General features: G+C 33.4%; 1 protein-coding gene across 1 annotated transcript in view; it reads right to left on the bottom strand.

Moving 5' to 3' along the window:
• Positions 1-17311, bottom strand: part of LOC149769890 (cilia- and flagella-associated protein 47-like) — a gene marked incomplete at its 5' end in the record, with an annotated part of 123966 nt that overhangs the window by 23085 nt on the left and 83570 nt on the right. The window contains 7 exons of the mRNA XM_089949694.1: positions 2052-2196; positions 3315-3463; positions 7196-7250; positions 9829-9947; positions 12459-12602; positions 13307-13503; positions 14296-14431. Of these exons, the coding sequence (XP_089805820.1) occupies positions 2052-2196; positions 3315-3463; positions 7196-7250; positions 9829-9947; positions 12459-12602; positions 13307-13503; positions 14296-14431 (945 nt within the window). The remainder of the gene's footprint in view (positions 1-2051; positions 2197-3314; positions 3464-7195; positions 7251-9828; positions 9948-12458; positions 12603-13306; positions 13504-14295; positions 14432-17311) is intronic.

Below are 17311 nucleotides of genomic sequence, written 5' to 3'. Positions count from 1 at the left end.
CTTGGAATTATAACTGCATGTTTAAAGTTCAGTAAAAATTAGTAAAAAATATCACTGTCACTGTAAGTTATATCTATATATGACCTTTTATTCCCATTCAAGAACCCCAGATGAGAAGCCAAAAAAAAAAAAGAAGCCTCTCTTGAATATCTATATAAGACCTTTTATTCCCATTCAAGAACCCCAGATGAGAAGCCAAAAAAAAAAGAAGCCTCTCTTGAATTTCATTTTCACATATTGCAAAGGAAGCCTATGTGCAAAGTTTAGTGAATTTTCACCCAGGTGGAGACAGTTATGGATAGATGGATGAACAGACATATAGCAACACAACAGCATATTCCTGTATGTTTGCACCCAGGTGGAGACAGTTATGGATAGATGGATGAACAGACATATAGCAACACAACAGCATATTCCTGTATGTTTGCAGCCAGCATTCAGCAACACAACAGCATATTCCTGTATGTTTGCAGCCAGCATTCAGCAACACAACAGCATATTCATGTATGCTTTCAGCATTAAGCAGGTCAACAGCATATTCATGTATGCTTTCAGCCTGCATTCAGCAACACAACATCATATTCCTGTATGCTTGCAGCCAGATTCAGCAGGTCAACAGAATATTCATGTATGCTTACAGCATTAAGCAGGTCAACAGCATATTCCTGTATGCTTTCAGCCTGCATTCAACAAAATAACAGAATATTCATGTATGCTCGCAGCATTAAGCAGGTCAACAGCATATTCCTGTATGCTTGTAGCCAGCATTCAGCAGGTCAACTGTATGTTTGTAGCCAGCATTCAGCAGGTCAACAGCATATTCTTGTATGCTTTCAGCCTGCATTCAGCAACACAACAGCATATTCCTGTATGCTTGCAGCCAGCATTCAGCAGGTCCACAGAATATTCATGTATGCTTGCAGCATTAAGCAGGTCAACAGCATATTCCTGTATGCTTTCAGCCTGCATTCAGCAAAATAACAGAATATTCATGTATGCTCGTAGCATTAAGCAGGTCAACAGCATATTCCTGTATGCTTGTAGCCAGCATTCAGCAGGTCAACTGTATGTTTGTAGCCAGCATTCAGCAGGTCAACAGCATATTCTTGTATGCTTTCAGCCTGCATTCAGCAACACAACAGCATATTCCTGTATGCTTGCAGCCAGCATTCAGCAGGTCCACAGAATATTCATGTATGCTTGCAGCATTAAGCAGGTCAACAGCATATTCCTGTATGCTTTCAGCCTGCATTCAGCAAAATAACAGAATATTCATGTATGCTCGCAGCATTAAGCAGGTCAACAGCATATTCCTGTATGCTTGTAGCCAGCATTCAGCAGGTCAACTGTATGTTTGTAGCCAGCATTCAGCAGGTCAACAGCATATTCTTGTATGCTTTCAGCCTGCATTCAGCAACACAACAGCATATTCCTGTATGCTTGCAGCCAGCATTAAGCAGGTCAACAGCATATTCCTGTATGCTTTCAGCCTGCATTCAGCAAAATAACAGACTATTCATGTATGCTCGCAGCATTAAGCAGGTCAACAGCATATTCCTGTATGCTTGTAGCCAGCATTCAGCAGGTCAACTGTATGTTTGTAGCCAGCATTCAGCAGGTCAACAGCATATTCTTGTATGCTTTCAGCCTGCATTCAGCAACACAACAGCATATTCCTGTATGCTTGCAGCCAGCATTAAGCAGGTCAACAGCATATTCCTGTATGCTTTCAGCCTGCATTTAGCAGGTCAATAGCATATTCCTGTATGCTTTCAGCCTACATTCAGCAACACAACAGCATATTCCTGTATGCCTGTAGCCAGCATTCAGCAGGTCAACTGTATGCTTGTAGCCAGCATTCAGCAGGTCAACTGTATGCTTGTAGCCTGCATTCAGCAGGTCAACAGCATATTCCTGCATACACACACATGCACAGTTCATCCTGGTCTGCAAAGTTATTTCTATATCTTCGAAAAAGAGTGGAAAATGGATGTTTTAAAACCTTGCTGAAACACAGTATTTAGATGTACAACCAGGTGGTAATGACATACCTGACAAGCACATGTGACCTCAAGAATCCTCTCAGGAGGTGGAGGTTTCACATTGACCTCAACTGAGTACCAGACTCTGTAGCCATAGAACTCCTTCAATTCATCATCCTCATTTGGTACCTCATCTCCATCACTGTCTACTTCTCTGTGGGCAAAGAAAATGTTTGTCGATTTAGAGTGAACCTATAAATTGTGAGCCTTGGCAACATAAACACTCTTGTCAAATCTAAACAAATATTTTGACAAGCCGCTACAATTAAGTTATATTTATAATGATACTTTGTATAATTTGAAGATAATGTCTGATCAAAAAAGGTGCATAGATTCGACATATTTCATCGCATATACATGGTAAAAGTAGAACAATTCCAAGTACTTGTATTTTATATAGCATCAACCTTCTAATGTGACCTTGAAAAATAAAGCTGTATTCCTTGTTCATAGTACAGAATACTTCCTCATTCTCACAGTAACCATGGCAATCATTCCTTATTGTCAGACTACCTTATAATAATGTACAAGATACCTATAATTTTATAACCACTTAATGAATGGACTCCTTGACCATACTTGCCTTATAACAGGGAATGTTATAGTGCTGTATTCTGAATTTTACTGATGGAAATTTTGACATCTAACAAGACAAAAATTGTGTTACATATGCAGTTGTGACTGAATTCTTGTTCATGAGAGGTAAACTATAAAAGAATTTTCCTGATTCCATGAAGCCAAAGGAAATTTCCCCTAAATGTCATCACAAGCATTAATTTATGTTAAGACATGGCATCATTTGCATTACACATAAATGGACCACTTGGATTTAATGAAGATAAATAACAAGACTTTCAAGTATATGCATTTTGTGAAAATGTCAAGACTTAATCACAGAATAAGTTACAAAGGTTTAAAATTGTTGATGTCATATAGTACAACTGTTGCTTGACAGCTGCCATGACAGTAAGTATACTTACACCACAGGGCTCTTCCCAGCAATAAATGCTACAACAGATACTTGACAGTTGCCATGACAATAAGTATGCTTACATGACTGGACTCTTTTCAGTGATAAATGCTACAACAGTTGCTTGACAGTTGCCATGAAAATAAGTATACTTACATGACTGGACTCTTTCCAGTGATAAATGTTACAACAGTTGCTTGACAGTTGCCATGAAAATAAGTATACTTGCATGACTGGACTCTTTCCAGTGATAAATGCTACAACAGTTGCTTGACAGTTGCCATTATAATAAGTATACTTACACCACAGGGCTCTTCCCAGCAATAAATGCTACAACTCCCCTGAAAACACCTCTCCTCAAAGGGGACACTGTCATGGTGTACATTTCTTGTTGACCTGGTAGAACGGTAATAGAGTCATCACCACTTATAAATGGTATGTCCGACTCCACCTAAAATCAAATGAACATATAAAAGTTTAAACTTTTTTTCAGGGGACTAGAGAATTCTTCCTTTGTGGACAGATGTCCCTTATATCAAGGTCAAAACAAGTATTCAGCAAAACCCAGTATCTCACCTGTGTCTGTACACCTGTCAACTTAGCCCTTGTATCTTTCATAAGCTTTAACACAAACATTATCATTGTTCACAATGATGAACCAAGCTTTCTGCTAAAGAAGGTAGGAAAATTAATAAAAGGACTCCAAGTATGGAATAAATAAACAAAATACTTATTACTATTAATGCTGTGTGTAGACCTTGGACTACATATTAAAATAAATACTGGCTTATATTACTGCTGTGTTTAGACCTTGGAATACATACTTAAATATAAAAATAATAGTAATGCTGTGTGTAGACCTTGGATTACATTATTAAATAAATACTGGCTAATATTACTGCTGTGTTTAGACCTTGGAATACATAATTGTTTAGACCTTGGAATACATAATTAAATAAAATATTAATAACAATGTTGTATTTTGACCTTGGAATACATAATTAAATAAAATACTAATATTAATGCTGTGTGTAGACCTTGGAATACATAATTAAATAAAATATTAATATAAATGTTGTGTTTAGAACTTGGAATACATAATTAAATAAAATACTGGCTAATATTAATGCTGTGTGTAGATCTTGGAATACATAATTAAATAAAATATTAATATCAATGTTGTTTGCAGACCTTGGAATACATAATTAAATAAAGTACTGGCTAATATTAATGCTGTGTTTAGACCTTGGAATACATAATTGTTTAGACCTTGGAATACATAATTAAATAAAATATTAATAACAATGTTGTATTTTGACCTTGGAATACATAATTAAATAAAATACTGGCTAATATTAATGCTGTGTGTAGATCTTGGAATACATAATTAAATAAAATATTAATATCAATGTTGTGTTTAGACCTTGGAATACATAATTAAATAAAGTACTAATATTAATGCTGTGTGTAGACCATGGAATACATAATTAAATAAAATATTAATATTAATGCTGTGTGTAGACCTTGGAATACATAATTAAAAAAAATCCTGGCTAATATTAATATTGTGTGTAGACCTTGGAATACATAATTAAATAAAATATTAATATAAATGTTGTGTTTAGACCTTGGAATACATATTTAAATAAAATACTGGCTAATATTAATGCTGTGTCTAGATCTTGGAATACATAATAAAATAAAATACTAATATTAATGCTGTGTGTAGACCTTGTTATACATAATTAAATAAAATATTAATATCAATGTCAGGTGCAGACCTTGGAATACATAGTTAAATAAAATATTAATATTAATGCTGTGTGTAGACCTTGGAATACATAATTAAACAAAATCCTGGCTAATATTAATATTGTGTGTAGACCTTGGAATACATAATTAAATAAAATACTGATCCACCAGCATCTCTGTTTCATAGCAATTGCATTTCATGATTTTTTTTTAATTAATAAATTCACAGCAATTCAATTTTGTCTGTAACTACATAACTACTTATGTCTCCATAATGTTTATTCAATGTTTTTCATTTCCCAAGTATGACTGTCTTGCAGTTTAAATTATTCAATGTTTTTCATTTCCCAAGTATGACTGTCTCTGCAAGCTTAAATTATTCAATGTTTTTCATTTCCCAAGTATGACTGTCTTGCAAGCTCAAATTATTCAATGTTTTTCATTTCCCAAGTATGAATGTCTCTGCAAGCTTAAATTATTCAGTGTTTTTCATTTCCCAAGTATGACTGTCTTGCAAGCTTAAATTATTCAATGTTTTTCATTTCCCAAGTATGACTGTTTTGCAAGCTTAAATTATTCAATGTTTTTCATTTCCCAAGTATGACTGTCTTGCAAGCTTAAATTATTCAATGTTTTTCATTTCCCAAGTATGACTGTTTTGCAAGCTTAAATTATTCAATGTTTTTCATTTCCCAAGTATGACTGTCTCTGCAAGCTTAAATTATTCAATGTTTTTCATTTCCCAAGTATGACTGTCTTGCAAGCTCAAATTATTCAATGTTTTTCATTTCCCAAGTATGAATGTCTCTGCAAGCTTAAATTATTCAGTGTTTTTCATTTCCCAAGTATGACTGTCTTGCAAGCTTAAATTATTCAATGTTTTTCATTTCCCAAGTATGACTGTTTTGCAAGCTTAAATTATTCAATGTTTTTCATTTCCCAAGTATGACTGTCTTGCAAGCTTAAATTATTCAATGTTTTTCATTTCCCAAGTATGACTGTTTTGCAAGCTTAAATTATTCAATGTTTTTCATTTCCCAAGTATGACTGTCTTGCAAGCTTAAATTATTCAATGTTTTTCATTTCCCAAGTATGAATGTCTCTGCAAGCTTAAATTATTCAGTGTTTTTCATTTCCCAAGTATGACTGTCTTGCAAGCTTAAATTATTCAGTGTTTTTCATTTCCCAAGTATGACTGTCTCTGCAAGCTTAAATTATTCAATGTTTTTCATTTCCCAAGTATGACTGTCTTGCAAGCTTAATATATTCAGTGTTTTTCATTTCCCAAGTATGACTGTCTTGCAAGCTTAAATTATTCAATGTTTTTCATTTCCCAAGTATGACTGTCTTTCAAGCTTAAATAATTCAGTGTTTTTCATTTCCGAAGTATGGCTGTCTTGCAAGCTTAAATTATTCAATGTTTTTCATTTCCCAAGTATGACTGTCTTGCAAGCTTAAATTATTCAATGTTTTTCATTTCCCAAGTATGAATGTCTCTGCAAGCTTAAATTATTCAGTGTTTTTCATTTCCCAAGTATGACTGTCTTGCAAGCTTAAATTATTCAGTGTTTTTCATTTCCCAAGTATGACTGTCTTGCAAGCTTAAATTATTCAATGTTTTTCATTTCCCAAGTATGACTGTCTTTCAAGCTTAAATAATTCAGTGTTTTTCATTTCCCAAGTATGGCTGTCTTGCAAGCTTAAATTATTCAATGTTTTTCATTTCCCAAGTATGACTGTCTTGCAAGCTTAAATTATTCAATGTTTTTCATTTCCCAAGTATGAATGTCTCTGCAAGCTTAAATTATTCAGTGTTTTTCATTTCCCAAGTATGACTGTCTTGCAAGCTTAAATTATTCAGTGTTTTTCATTTCCCAAGTATGACTGTTTTGCAAGCTTAAATTATTCAATGTTTTTCATTTCCCAAGTATGACTGTCTTTCAAGCTTAAATAATTCAGTGTTTTTCATTTCCCAAGTATGGCTGTCTTGCAAGCTCAAATTATTCAATATTTTTCATTTCCCAAGTATGACTGTCTTGCAAGCTTAAATTATTCAGTGTTTTTCATTTCCCAAGTATGACTGTCTTGCAAACTTAAATTATTCAATGTTTTTCATTTCCAAAGTATGACTGTCTTTCAAGCTTAAATAATTCAGTGTTTTTCATTTCCCAAGTATGGCTGTCTTGCAAGCTTAAATTATTCAGTGTTTTTCATTTCCCAAGTACGACTGTCTTGCAAGCTTAAATTGTTATTTTATTTCTACAAAATGTTTACATATTTTTTCTTTCTTAACTTTCTAAAGAAGAATATCTAGTAAGCTCTCAATAAATAGCATGCAGAAGGAAGTTAGGTTGCGGTTGTAGATGTATGCATTCAGTTGTCAACCAGCCTCGAAAGGTCTATACTTGAGTGTCCACTAAAAGAAACTTACCTTGTAGCACAGTTTCTTTCTTGTTGCATTTGGTATCTTCAAGGTGCATATGATGCTGAAATAGTGAAACATGAACAAATCTGTGACATGTATATCATACTATAGTATTTAAATTAAGTTAGAAATACCAGTTTTTGCCAATGACCTGGGTCAAGGATGGACCCACCTACTTTTGAAGCGAACCACTTTCATATTAAAATTTCATAACCACCACCGTGTATATGCATTTAAAATCATCAAAGAATGGAGAAACCAAATCTGTAAAATGAGTGTCATAAAAAGCCTGATCCTTCTACGATTAACCGACTCTGAATCACACCAACCCCTAGAACTTGCAACTTTCAACCTCCTTAAAGAACTAGTACTAAACAAAATTTGAGATATTTCACATATAAGGCAACTGCATGCCAGATATTATTTAATTATGGTCAATAATATGAAACTGTTTAGTGCTACCCTAAGAAAAGTTCACATGTTTGTTAAATACTATATGACATCATCCTTTATAATGAATAATACTGTACAGTACATATTTTCCTCTGCTTGCCAAAATTAAGCTACATATGGCCCTGTATAATGTACCATACTTTAGCATTTTATGACCTTTGACACTCCTGACCTTGAGACTGGTTCTTAAATATTAAAAACCTGCTTACATTCCTATATATTACCATTAATCACATTGTTTTGGTGAAAAAGTGTAATAATGCACATGCATAATCTGAATTTTTCTACTGAATCCTTTGTATTTTTTTATTTCTAGTAGTTTCAGTTTTTAATCATACTTTTCAAGCAGGAGAATTTTAATTTTAATTCAGTGATAAGAGTAATAGCAATACATTTCAAGCATCAATTAAAATCCTAAGATAGCCTGAATAGTATGCAAATACTCATCAAGGTAGTACTAAACAGTTTTTGAATGGGGTTGAGGATGGACCCTTCATCCTTGAAGCCACCTGCTATCAAAATAAAACTCCATAACCACCACCATGTATACATTTTAACCTGTCAGACCACAAAAAATCTAAATCAGTAAAAAGACTGGTATGCTGACTGGTCTATGATTACTCCCCTAGAGTTACACCTTTCCCACAATGCATACAAACAGACTGGTAAACTATCCTGATTGTTCTATGATTACTCCCCTTATAATCAAGCCTTTCACATTATGCATACAAAAAGACTCGTATGCTAATTGTTTCATGACTGATTGCTCCTCCTGGAGTCACACCATCTAATTCATGCTTACATATCCATGTAACTCTTGATAGTCAACCGAGCAAAGAATCAATACAAAACCAAACTGGAGACATTCACATGGGGTGACAGATACATTTTTTTATCTGCTGTCCCAGCAATAATAATGTGAGAAAATATTCCCAAATTCAAATTTCTGTTATTTTTCACTCTTAAAAATTTGGGCTACTGTAACAGAACTTTTCAACAATTTTTAGTTGTCTGGGATAATTGGGCAAGGAAATTGTCACTTGATGTCACATAACTGGCAATAACAACTGTATCACTGATGTTACTTTTATAAACAGGAAAGTTGACATTGAACAGACCAATATCCCCCAAAACCACTGACCATGAAAATGTCCATAAAAGAGTGAAAACATCAAACCAGTAGTCATTCATGTATAATGTAGGCCAAAATGTAATAAATGAACCTGGCAAGCACTAATGTGTTTCTGCACTAGAATTGTCAATTTATGCATACAAGATGAAATCATGCATTCTTGATATCACTGCAAATAATGATGGGGAAACATGAAAATAAAGTATGGATGTCTCTTAAATAAAAATTTACCCCATGTGCAATAATATGAAATTATTTAGCCTTACCTTACCCCATGTCTAATAACATGAAACTGTTTAGTACTACCTTATCCCATGTCTAATAATATGAAACTGTTTAGTGCTACTTTATCCCATGTCTAATAACATGAAACTGTTAAGTGCTACCTTATCCCATGTCTAATAATATGAAACTGCTTAGTCATACCTTATCCCATGTCTAATAACATGAAACTGTGTAGTGCTACCTTATCCCATGTCTAATAACATGAAACTGTTTAGTGCTACCTTATCCCATGTCTGATAATATGAAACTGCTTAGTGCTACCTCATCCCATGTCTAATAACATGAAACTGTGTAGTGCTACCTTATCCCATGTCTGATAACATGAAACTGTTTAGTGCTACCTTATCCCATGTGTAATAATGTGAAACTGCTTGATGCTACCTTATCCCATGTCTAATAATATGAAACTGCTTAGTCATACCTTATCCCATGTCTAATAACATGAAACTGTGTAGTACTACCTTATCCCATGTCTAATAATATGAAACCGTGTAGTGCTACCTTATCCCATATCTAATAATATGAAACTGCTTAGTCATACCTTATCCCATGTCTAATAACATGATACTGTGTAGTGCTACCTTATCTCATGTCTAATAATATGAAACAAATCAAATAATGATATCACTGCATACACTGACAAGATAAATACGATATCTATTGTGAGTATTAACTAACAAAAGATTGAAATTATTCAGCTTGTTTCATAAATTTCATTTGAAAAAAGCTCAAGTGTAAGATTTCATTGTATTTTGCATGGCAGACTTACGTCTTCTTGGCTTCACACTTGAGAACCACTCTGTCTAGTGCAAGTGGTTTGTCAGGGATACCGTTCAACTGGAACAGATGTTCTGTACCATCTTCAATATTGGTCAGTACAAGTTTTCCCTACAGTTATAAAAATAATAGAAATAACTAGTTAAGGGTAAAACAGATTAAAATGCAACTGTAAATGCAGATGCTTTCTGACTGTCTGATCTTACATTTTATGTTGTACAATCCCTACATATTGACATTTATTTTGGAAGATTAATTTTTGTCAAGTTAATATCTTGTCTTTAGTTATTTTTACATATATAATTAATTTTACAAATGTATGAATAATTATAATTAAAATGTAAATTGTATTTTCCAGCTAATTTTTAACTTAAAAGATGTTCACATTTTGAATTACATAAAGTTTTATGTACAAAAGCAATTAAGAGCAAAAAATTTTTAATTTCTGTGGATTTATGGTGTACACAGAATCAGGGGCACACAAAATTATGGACAATAATGTCTTTATTTGTAGTGAGGAATATTGAACTACGTCAACTTTTTCCACTTATGGTATAAAGTGTCTATTAGAATTCTAGAATTTTAAAAACACATAATACAGTGTTTGCATACAAATTCCTGTATATGTAATTCTCATTAGTGGTATTTAACAAACCAAAAAAAGAAAAAAGAAAAACAACTAGAAATGTGTTCAAATGACACAAATGTCCATGTCAATAAGACACCATTCATGGGCAAAGATCCAAGCAAACTCAGCAAATTTGATCCAGCATGATACATTTCATCCCTATTAATAGAATGAAAGTCATAAGATCATCCAAAAACTGAGATTAGTGATTGCCAGTATAAATTTATTTGTTAAAATATATAATCACAAAATTATTTCAAGAAAATTTCAAATTCAAAGAAAGACAGTCTAACTTGAGTTTATATACCCCACCATTTCAGCTTCTTTATCTCCAGACTCCACACATGGGCATTTCTTCCAGGAGCCTCGTCTCACTTTTCAATTTCTTCAGCTACTTTCTTTTTTTATTGAAATCATGAGTGAGTATCTGAATATGAAACCTGTTCTGATTGAGTAGCATATTGTCTGGCTGTCTGGTTGAATATAAAACCTGTTCTGATTGAGTAGCATATTGTATGGCTGTCTGGTGGAATATAAAACCTGTTCTGATTGAGTAGCACATTGTCTGGCTGTCTGGTTGAATATAAAATCTGTTCTGATTGAGTAGCATATTGTCTGGCTGTCTGGTTGAATATAAAACCTGTTTTGATTGAGAAGCATATTGTCTGGCTGTCTGCTGGAATATAAAACCTGTTCTGATTGAGAAGCATATCGTCTCGCTGTCTGGTTGAATAAAAAACCTGTTCTGATTGTGAAGCATATTGTCTGGCTGTCTGGTGGAATAAAAAACCTGTTCTGATTGAGAAGCATATTGTCTGGCTGTCTGGTTGAATATAAAATCTGTTCTGATTGAGTAGCATATTGTCTGGCTGTCTGGTTGAATAAAAAACCTGTTCTGATTGTGAAGCATATTGTCTGGCTGTCTGGTTGAATAAAAAACCTGTTCTGATTGAGAAGCATATTGTCTGGCTGTCTGGTGGAATATAAAACCTGTTCTGATTGAGTAGCATATTGTCTGGCTGTCTGGTGGAATATAAAATCTGTTCTGATTGAGTAGCATATTGTATGGCTGTCTGGTGGAATATAAAACCTGTTCTGATTGAGTAGCATATTGTCTGGCTGTCTGGTGGAATATAAAACCTGTTCTGATTGAGTAGCATATTGTCTGGCTGTCTGGTTGAATAAAAAACCTGTTCTGATTGAGAAGCATATTGTCTGGCTGTCTGGTTGAATAAAAAACCTGTTCTGATTGAGAAGCATATTGTCTGGCTGTCTGGTGGAATATAAAATCTGTTCTGATTGAGTAGCATATTGTCTGGCTGTCTGGTGGAATATAAAACCTGTTCTGATTGAGTAGCATATTGTCTGGCTGTCTGGTGGAATATAAAACCTGTTCTGATTGAGTAGCTTATTGTCTGGTGGAATATAAAACCTGTTCTGATTGAGTAGCATATTGTCTGGCTGTCTGGTTGAATATAAAACCTGTTCTGATTGAGTAGCATATTGTCTGGCTGTCTGGTGGAATATAAAATCTGTTCTGATTGAGTAGCTTATTGTCTGGTTGAATATAAAACCTGTTCTGATTGAGTAGCATATTGTCTGGCTGTCTGGCTGAATATAAAACCTGTTCTGATTGAGTAGCATATTGTCTGGCTGTCTGGTTGAATATAAAACCTGTTCTGATTGAGTAGCATATTGTCTGGCTGTCTGGCTGAATATAAAACCTGTTCTGATTGAGTAGCATATTGTCTGGCTGTCTGGTTGAATCTAAAACCTGTTCTGATTGAGTAGCATACTGTCTGGTTGTCTGGTTGAATATAAAATCTGTTCAAAGTCTAGGTGCAAATCTATATACTTCCTGGGATAAGTTCAACACTTTAATCCCCATGCCATTTAACCAACACAAAAATATTTTTATTTAATGATTATTTAAAAAAAATATCTCTTGAATTAACCATCAAAAATTGAGAATACACCATCACTTAGCTACCAACCTTGACAGATTTTTCATTTTGTGGCCTAAACTGCAATGGGTATTTACTGGTCTGGTAGGCCTTAGCAAGGAGGTGAGGGGGTCCAAAGAAGCCAATGCCTTCAATACGAGCCTCTAATGGCCAGTCGTGGTTTGTCATATTCACCTGAAAAAAAAGATGATAAAAGGTTCATAATTATTCCTATATTTAAGTTTATACCAAGACACTCTTCTCAGTCAAATATGCAGTGTGTACAAATGTCCAATTACTTTTTTTCTAACCTAAAATACAGTTGCTTCTCCACTAATTCTCTGTGTAAAATCTAAAAAAGCAGCTGAAATTTGATTTTTTTAAATTAAAAATCCATTATCATGATTAATGATTTCAATTAATAACTGTAATGAAACTTATATGAATCCAAACAAAATAAACTAAGTCTGTTTACAGAAAACTGGGCAGATCTGTACATTATTCATTATGTATGTATTCATTGTTGCTCTGATTGACTGGATGCCAAATGATTTTATGATGTCATAATGTTTACCTATACCTCATACACTGAGTTTTATACAAATAGGGAGAAGTCTAGCAAGAAACAATGCCATAACAACAGTGGTAAATGATAAATTAAATGTAAAGGAAATAAATTAAAGTACTATTCAAAGTTTGAAAGTTCAGTAAGATCAGAAAAAATCATTTCAGAGCAGCAAAATAAATTTTTTGAAAGCAATGCTTATAAATAAGGAAAGCAATTCAATGGAATAAATTTATAAGGAATTCCTTAAAAAAATCCAATATAGTGGAAGGGCCATACTAGCTTTATTCCATCTGTAAGAATTAGATATGTATGGTCTAAAATAAATTCTTACAAGCGGAATCTCTTGCACAACTGACTGGTGGACTGGAGCAATGAATTCGATCTCTGCAGTGCTGCCCTCTGGATTTACTGTACACTCAATGCGGAACACCCTAACATCATCTTTTCCACGCAGGACAATCTGACATGGGTAATGTCCTGGTTCTTTTGATCTGAATTTGATTGGCATTTTGAAAGAACCCTCTAAATCTGTAAAATAAAATAGTAGAAATTTTATATAAAATGTAATAAATTCAATAATTTCTCAATGCCACTGTAGAAAAATCCTCTATTAATTATAAAAACCACTAGGGCTGTATATTAGAGTAGAAAAATCTCTTTCCTTTGGGATGGAGTAATATATATGTTGGATTTTATATCTGTTACCCGTTATCTTTGTTTATTAGAAATATTTCAATGGTTATTTACTGGGTTGGGTTGAACTAACATGGATTTGGAAAGACAAATTAGCATCAATAAAAAACAAAGAAAAGTTTGCAGTATTCCTACATATTATCATTAGTGAAGGTGCGTCTTAATTTATGTCATATTTAAAACATTTCGATAATAATTACATTCTGTTAGACTGGGTTATTGCACTTTTCTGCCCCCAAATGCTTGTTATCTACAAGTGCAGAAAATGAAACTAGCCATTCCATAACACATAACAACAAAACATACCTAGTCTGAATGATAACTTCATTTTTAAAATTAGTGTGTTTGTGTGTGTGTGTGTGTGAGAGATCAAGAGATCAAGAGATCAACATAAGCACTGAGATTTAGTGAGAGAAATAGAAACAGATAGTCAGAAAGAGACAAAAATACACTGACTGTCAAGACAGATATACCGAGACTGACAGGCATATAGTCAGACAGAAAAATATAAATAGACTGACAGATGGTCAAACAGCATACATACAGAGAGACAGACAGAATGACAAACAAATAAGACAAGAAACTCTCAGACAGCAGACAAACATGGGGTACATGAAGATACTATACCAGCTGCAGAAGAATATACAGGGGCACTGTGTCTTCTGGAAGTTGTAAGAGGAGGCACTACAATCTCCTCTGGAACCATGAACAGACTTGAGTCACACTCCACCTTGAATGCTGTTCCCTTGGGATTTATAAGAGCCTAAAAGAGATATATATATATATATATATATATATATATATATATATATATATATATATATATATATATATATATATATATATATATATATATATATATATATATAGAGAGAGAGAGAGAGAGAGAGAGAGAGAGAGAGAGAGAGAGAAAGAGAGAGAGTAGTAAGTTGATGAAAGTCATTTAATATAAATCAAACTGACAAGCAGTACTCCCAGTATTCTTTGCACTGGTACAGCCAGAGTTGTGTCCCTTTCAAGATATAAGCATATGCATGCAAAAACAACCCACCTAAAGTTTCATAGTTAAAATGATACTATTAAACCAATCCCAACCCCACTCAAACAATATATGGCACTGGTTAATTCCTAAAGATAATGGTTTTTAAATTTGAACACACATTTTTTGTCAATAGCACATGGCAACGTCTGAGTACAATTTCATGTTTTTCGCACTAATTAGCAATCAGCACTCAGCAACTGAATTGCCCTGGAAAATAATATCCAGATAAAACAAAACTAAATCAAAAATGAGAAAAAGACTCAAAATATATATGTTAATTAGTTTTATTACAACTTACACTGTGTTTTTGAATATATCACTGCACATTTTAAAAAAACAATAAATACATCTGCCAATGACAAAAACTTGTATGCTGTATGATTGTTGTTGGGGTATATGTGCTGACAACTACTAAAGTATTATTTTGAAAAAAATCAAGATAATTAATTTTGCTATGAAATTGATAAAATAAACTGACCTATTCAGCAATTTCTATCAGTAATTACAACATAAAATTATTGTGTAATTCTTCTTTTTAACATCTTTAAAACTTTACTTTTGATTGGACAAAGACACACATTATTATTATAGTTGTTATTATTCTTCTTATTATTTACTATATGACATTTATTAAAAAAACAAGCTAGATATGGAAATTCCATTAAGAGGTAACCTGTGTTAGGAGGCCACTTTCATCTTTTCTCATGGGTGTCTGCTTAAGACAAGCTTGAATACAGTGATGACAAGATTTTTAGATGGCCTCTATGGTTGCCATGTTGAAGGCAAAATATCAACACCATTTTCATTCAGGACCAGCTATATATTGTTATAGTCTTGACCTGACAAACCAATGCCAATATTATCATCCATTCAGAAGAAATGGCTTTAAAAGGTTTTCAAGAAGTCAGCCATTTTAGAGACAGATAGGCAAAATATGGGACCAACATGTTAGTAAAAACCTTAAAACCATCTATTCAGGTGTAGCCATAGCAAGATTTTCAAGATGACCATCATGGCAGTCATGTTGGAAATCAGATTGGAAATATTTTAATTTTAAAACAACTCGATATTACTAAAAAATAGTCTTTAGTAAAAAAAAACATGAAGTACAAAAAGATAAAATATAAAAGATAAAATTTCTCTAAAAGGTATATTAAATAAAAAGATAAAGGTAGTACATGTAAAATTCTTACAAGATATTATCAAAATTTGTTATATAAGCTGAATTTCCTAAAAAAGTCCAAGATTTCTTCATCAAAATCACATCAAAATACTTCTGTCTCACATGATCAAAGTCAGCACACTCAACAAGAACGGGTTCCCATGTTAGAGGATCTTGGGATTGTATGCACTCTGGTCAAGGTTTAATCTTCAGGACTTATACGTAAGTCAGGTATGTGTGTCCAATATGCAATCGGCATAATACCCAAAAGTTTGTGATTTGTTCTATACAGGGATGCTACTCCCCAATAGTGGGTTTGCTGTCCTTAAGTTTGTTTGTGGAGTTTTAATTCCACATATTTTACCATGTATGAAAAACATGCTGATTCATATTATACTTGAAGACAGTTTATGGAATATTCATTAAGAAATGCCCAACTGCGGGGTAGCTTTGGCTGCTTTGTCTGCCCTTTATACCAATGTGACTTGGCAGCCAAAAGTACACAATACTTATTTCAGATTGTGTGAGCAAATCATGTTTCTGTAAGGTCTGGAATGTTAATGGGTTGGAAGATTTAACATTTTACAAGATTTCAGTGTGGAAATAGAATTTGAAAAGATGATAAAATGTTTTTTGACACATTTCAATATAGTTCAATGATACAAGTTCTGATGTACAAATGGAGGCTTTACTAGTTAAATGGCTCGTAATTGTGGTATAGAGTGTTGCAATGGCAGCTCCAACTCTCTTCATTTAAACAGTTTATGTAGAGGGATGTATGGCCATGCCAGGAGGTTTCTATTTCATTAAATTTACAATGATAAAACAGAGGATTTGTTGAGAGCTTTTTGAATTGGCAAAGATCAAACAATTTCTTTGGGTGGGTGGGCATTTAGGTAGTCTAGGTGGTGATTTTGGAATATATAATTATTCAGGATTTTCAACACTCATTTTTGCTGTCTCTAATGAGAAAGAATTTGTATGCCAAAATGTGAAATGAAATTTGGTTTGTGAGTATATAAGGTTTGGTGTTTGGACCCAAAAGTCACATCATATGCAGGATTAAATAGATTAGAAAATAGCTTTGAGATAAAACGACTGTTCATTTGCCTCAACAATAAAGCATTCTTGAAAAGAAGTTCTAAATTCACCCAGACAAAATCTAAGTTCCTGATTGTGCATCAAGTCAAGCATCTGCAGGTATGATTTACAAGCTGTATACAAATGAGTCATGGTCATTTAAGACTTACTAATGACCTGTATAAAATTAGAGCAAGACCTTCTGATCTGTAACAAATCTGAATAAATCCAGAGCTTTTGACATTTGTACCTAATACATGCAAGGAAAGTTAGTTAAGAAGTAACTATAACAAAATTTTCAAGATGGTCACCATGGTATTTGTTTGGGTGTCAAAAATGTTACCGTTTTCATTTAGAAC

This window comes from Sinohyriopsis cumingii, unplaced genomic scaffold, assembly GCF_028554795.1.
Source record: "Sinohyriopsis cumingii isolate HCF-2022 unplaced genomic scaffold, ASM2855479v2 utg003075l, whole genome shotgun sequence".
NCBI lineage: Eukaryota > Metazoa > Mollusca > Bivalvia > Unionida > Unionidae > Sinohyriopsis > Sinohyriopsis cumingii.
This window is presented reverse-complemented; position numbering and strand designations above follow the sequence as displayed.